This window comes from Prosopis cineraria, unplaced genomic scaffold (genome assembly GCF_029017545.1).
Source record: "Prosopis cineraria cultivar Desert tree isolate PC_DT_omini unplaced genomic scaffold, ASM2901754v1 PC634, whole genome shotgun sequence".
Classification (NCBI taxonomy): domain Eukaryota; kingdom Viridiplantae; phylum Streptophyta; class Magnoliopsida; order Fabales; family Fabaceae; genus Prosopis; species Prosopis cineraria.
This window is the reverse complement of record NW_026555959.1, coordinates 4,539-10,211: the sequence shown is the minus strand read 5'-3', so window position 1 is coordinate 10,211 and position 5,673 is coordinate 4,539. Positions and strand designations below refer to the sequence as shown.

The 5,673-nt window shown below is 30.8% G+C and overlaps 1 protein-coding gene across 1 annotated transcript; it reads right to left on the bottom strand.

The window, feature by feature from the left end:
* Positions 1–1,887: 1,887 nt before the first annotated feature.
* Positions 1,888–2,869, bottom strand: LOC129297862 (miraculin-like). Its single transcript, XM_054936198.1, has one exon. It carries the CDS (start codon positions 2,770–2,772, stop codon positions 2,161–2,163), a length of 612 nt encoding a protein of 203 aa, XP_054792173.1. The 5' UTR covers positions 2,773–2,869; the 3' UTR covers positions 1,888–2,160.
* Positions 2,870–5,673: the final 2,804 nt, after the last annotated feature.

Genomic DNA, 5,673 nt, shown 5'->3' with positions numbered 1-5,673 from the left:
TAATTAATTGACAGGAGAAAAATATATAAAAATTAATTAAATAAGTATAAATTATTAATAAATATAATTAAACATAATCTAATACGATCCAATATCTATACCTATTTACTTGTAAAATACACACTTATCACTACATCAAGCATGGATTATGATTCAATAAGTGTTTTAAATCCTTTCACCCAATGAATATCCACACTATAATCATAAGATTTCATTAACATTTAAAAATTCTTGTTTGACCAGAAATGAAATAGTCATTTAAATTAAAGATGCTAATTTTATAATTAAGGATGAATTTCAACCATTTCTCTATAGCAATCTAAACTGATGGGTCAGAATATAAGAAATGGAAAAAGTTAGTGCTGTGATTTGTATTTTGTGTTAACATTTTCAACAACAGTCCAATTGAATTGACGATCTTCATTATAGTACTATATTGTATAAGACTCTCATTGGATAAGAGGTAAAAGATTTGAGACACCCATAGAATCTGATCCCATGCATCCAACGCTCGTAGACACTCGTTAGTTTGTGAGAGGCCCACTGGCTTTGATTGAACATGGGAAAGGGCATGCTACATTTGATATATTTTTTTGGCTAGCCAGAGTGGAACAAAACCTAGGGACCAGGGGAAGACACTCGGCGCCTCCTGTTTGTAGAGAAATTTTTAAGTTGATTGAACGCATCACATTATTTATTATCTATTTAATTAAAATGTTTTAAATTATTTAAATAAAATTTTATATAATATTATTTTAATTAATTTTTTTATAAAAAAATATATATTTAATTTTTTTATTTTTTAACTCAATGATCATTAATATTAAAATTAATTTATATTTAATATCATATAAATAATTATATTTTTATTAGATACATCACCAATAATTTCATCTACCAAACAATTTCCCTTTGGAGAAACGCGAGTCTTCATTGGCTAAAGCACAGGATGAGGTGGCCGTCCCGTCAAGACAGCTGTCACTAGACCTAGCTATGGTCAAAGGAAGGACAAGGAAAAGTCAAACATCCAGAATGCTAACAATGGGCTGTCAATAGCAATGCACAACGAAGCCCAATACTGGGCCCATGGTTCTGATGAGTCCAAGTGAGTAAATGATAAAGAGAATCTAATTGAATCTTTGAAAGGTTGGCATAAAGGCACGTTCGGCCGCATATGATAGAGCCTAATATAAGTGCGCAAACTACTGAAGAATTTTTATAAAGAATAATAATAAGGGAAAATTCTTATTCAAGAAGTGACTTGCTCCGGAAAATTAAATTAATTAATGGCTAAAATTGGGTGATCAAAACTCAATATTTTCATGCTTGATTTAAAAAAAAAAACCAAGAAAAGAATTCATTCATCACATACAAGATCGACTAAAAAAATTGGCCCCTTAGACTTAGCCTTTTGAAAATTGCTTCTTGGACAGAAATACAGTCCAGTTCGATAGCGTTTAAACTCATTCATATAAAAGTTTGAGTTTGAAATTAGTGATTTGTAGTGTAATCAAGTTCCTAAACTTAACTCTATTAAGCCATGTAAAAATAGACTCAAGCTCAGTAGCCCTCCAAGCTCATAATATATTTTTTAAAAAAACGAGATTAAAAAAATTTTAGAATGAGGAAACATGAATGTTCTGCAATTGTAATTCATTTTCCAGGTTAATTTTTAAAGTAAAATAAGATTTGTGGCCATGAACTTCATCTTCCTTTTATTTTATCGATAAATTTGTTATTCGTTAACAATATGTCACAAACTTTGGCTATTGATTATTATTATTATTATTATTATTATTATTATTATTATTATTATAATTTCCAAAAATAAAATATAAAAATTTAAGTAAGAAAAAGAAAAGAAAAAAAAAAGAACACGCATTATGGCAATACTTGCTTATTTATATATTGTTTTTCACATTTTTATTAGTTGCAGACAAGATATAACCCTACTTGCCAACTTGGGGAACCTATAGCTCTTATAAGCAACGGCAATAAAACAGTGTCCCTCTAAGGACAAACAAATTACATTATTGATGAACTTATTGTTGATGAAATGACCTTCATCAGGCTCGATCACTGAAACTGAACTTCGTAAGGCAAATCAGTCAAAGCTACTATAAGCAAGTAGAATCATGTCCTTGAGTCCTTCTAACCACATCATAGGAATTGAATTTTGTAGGGCACGTCACTCAGGACAAGATGCTCGTATCCATGGCTATCAATGTACGTCCCAATATCGTTGCACGGAACCTTGTTACAGTTCCTGCACACACTTGGACAGTACACCAACTTATAACCATCTTCATACTTCTCAATCTTGAACCAATTCCTCACTGTTTGTGGTCCAGGATTCCCCACAACCCCGCCCGTCGTCACGAACCACTGTCCAGTGCTATTATCGTAGTCGTCGACCTTCCACACGTTGAATTGAGGACATCCTGTGTCTCTGTCAGTATTGAACACGATGTTGAGATCAGTAGAGACACGAATCACGCCGTCCTTGGAGTTGACGGGAACGAAGGATGATGGTAGGCTTGGATCCTCTTGCACTGTAATAACGTCTAGTGGGCACTTTCTTCTAGTGCTTGCAAGCTCAAGGCCGCCGCTTGGGGGCTGGGGAACTGGAATTATGTAGTAACTGTGATCTGCTCGGAGAACTTTGCTGCCGGAGAGAACTGGCTCCGGTTTTGCATCGGCTGATCCTCCGAGCAGTGGCTTTGTGCTGAAGGCAAAGAGAAGGACGAATGCCGCTGCCAATGTGATCTTCATTCTTTGATATACTTGAAATGTGCTTCCAAAATATCTAGCTTTCTTCTTTGTTTGGTTACTGATATGGAAAATGATCCGAGAATGTAAGCATGAATTTATAGTCACAGTAGTGTGGGCGGAATCGGTGGACCAAACTTGGACTGATGGTCAAGGATTTCGAGCTTGAGGATAAACTCTTTATTCTCCATATAAGATTGCTTCCAGAATCAAGTCTTTTTAAAAGCATTTGTCTTTGTCAAGTGGTCTAATTACTTGGCCGCTGTCTTCTGTTTTATTCGCGAGATGCCCTCCGTCTTTGACTAACATATATATACAAACATATTATATTTGAAGATTGCAATTTGCAAAATCTATTATTTGTTGCTGCCTACCTCTGGTTCATGACTTTCTTTTGTAAGATGAACTGGACCAGGACAATGAAATGAGGTATATATCCATAGTCTTGAATGGTTATGAATTTGAAGAGTACAGAAGCAAGCTTGCCATAGCCAACCGCGTATGATCTTTTTCTTTGCTTTCATTCTTGAGTCTTTATTGACTCAAATTAATCCAGTTGGCAACTTGCGGATACCTTATATCCTTGAGACATACCTCAACCGCGTATGATCTTTGATCCATTCCTTAGTTGCTTTTTTTTTTTTTTTTTTTTTCAATAGATATCAATATATAATAGTAGGAATTGTCCCAAAATAGTTCTGAACATGAGGCGATGCTTCCAAGTATTGACCTGCAGGCTTTAGGCAACTTCATTCCAACTATGCATCTGCAATAATTCCATCAAGAATTTATTCCATAGTTGTACTATCACATGTTGTGTGCTATATATGTCGTCATTTGTGTCTCACTAATTAATATGAAGGGAGAATTTCATTATAGGACTAGAGATATGATTTTATTTTAAACAAGTCCCAAACAATTATGAAATTACACTATAGAACTAAGGAATTAAATTGAAATTATGTTTTGTAGGAAAACGGCCAAAATGTCCTTTAATTATATTTTAATATAAGTAATTTAACAAGTAATAATATTGAAATAACAACTCAAATTGCAATTTTAACAAGTCAAAAAAATAATATCAAAGATGCAAAAAATGTACTATAATAAGTTCCTTTATTGAAGTAACAACTAACATTAAAATAAATAACAAGTCAAGTTATAGTTTTAACAAGCCTACTTCATGTTATAAAATTATATTGAATATGCAAAATGTTTATTGTAACAAGTTCCTCTGTTAAATTAACAAATAACGTTATCAAAATAACAAGTCAAGTCATAGTTTTAATAAATGTATTTATGTTGTAAACAAGTTAATAAGATTGAATATGCAACATGTGTTGTTAACAAATTATTGACATCTTGCATTTTAAATTAATCTCACATTTAAAATTCATATATGAAAATATTTTATTTGGGTAGTTTGAAAAAATTCAAATGAAAAGAGATGACTTGAGATTCAAAAAAAAATTAAAAATTAAAAATGAAGAGTTTATTTCTATTTTTTAATTGATAAAAGATAAGAAAAGATATGAGAGTTATAAAAATATTAATAATGAAAGAACAAATAGAACAAGATGTTTCAAAGAAATTATAATTTGAAATGGATTTGGATTAAATCAAATTTAAATTCAAAAAATTTTATGTATCCAAAAGAGGGGTTTGGTTTAAAAACAAATCCTCATTAATTCAAACACACCATTAGACAGTGTTTGAATTAGTCAATTTGGATTTGAATTCTATCTAGATTTAAAATCTCACATTTATAATCTCATATTTAAAATTTATGTATTTCCAATTTGGGTAATTTAAAATTTTTCAAATGAAGAGAGGTGAGTTGAGATTTTTTTTTTGTTTTTGTGCAAAAGTGAGTTGAGATTCAAAACAAAAATGTAAAATTCAAAATAGTGAGTTTATTTTTATTTTTTAATCGATGGAAGATGAGAATGAAATATGAGAAAAGATAAGTCATAGAGGTATCAATAGTAAAAACACAAAGAAAACAAGATATTTAAAGTGACTAAAATTTTAAATGAATATGGTGTAGATAGAATTCAAAATCATAAAGAAATTATGTAATAAGAAATGAATTTGAGTTTAAGTTCATAAATTCTTATGTAACTAAATGAGAAATTTAGATTAATAACATTATTAAAATAAGGGTAAAGAGGCAAAAATACCCACAAAGTGGTCAGCCATGAGCAACCAATATCCTAAAGTGAGAAAAATGGCAAAAATACCCATATCGTTACATGGATAGGTGCAAAAGTGATCAAACCATTAACTTTAACATAATGCCGTTAACTTTAATCGTTAAATGCTGATTGTGTATGCTACGTGTTAGTCTTTACTGATATGAACTAATAAAGGAGCAAAAATATCTACGAAGTTATAGGCTAGGAGCAAAAATACTCATAACATTATCAAAGTTGGTGCAAAAGTATTAATACATCTAATCCCTTAAATGTTGATCGTTTAGCTGACACTTAAGCAAAAGTTGACCTTTTTTTTTGCTAATATGGGTAAAAAATATTTCTAGATGAAATTCTCTGAAAGTTAATTGATCATTGTATGAATATCTTGTGAGAAAATATTATTTTGATTGAATATCAAAATTAAATCACTTGTTTCTTTGTAACAGTGGTGAAAACCATTTAAAAATTTTAAACCTATCATAAATGCAATTACTTAAGGTTGTGACAATGTTCTTAAGCTAGATGTGCTCATTTCAATCTTTAATTTTATACAACCTATCTCACTATATTGAATCTTAGGTTTTACAGATAAGAAAAATGAGTGGAGATGGAGAAACAAAGGGAGCGAGATACATGGTGATGGAAAGAAATAATGTAATATTAATTTTGACGGATTGGTTACTATTACACTTACTAAAGTAATATTATG

What these genes read in the sequence shown, in the direction of transcription:
- LOC129297862 (XM_054936198.1), bottom strand. Translation starts at nt 2,772, where the DNA reads ATGAAGATCACATTGGCAGCGGCATTCGTCCTTCTCTTTGCCTTCAGC.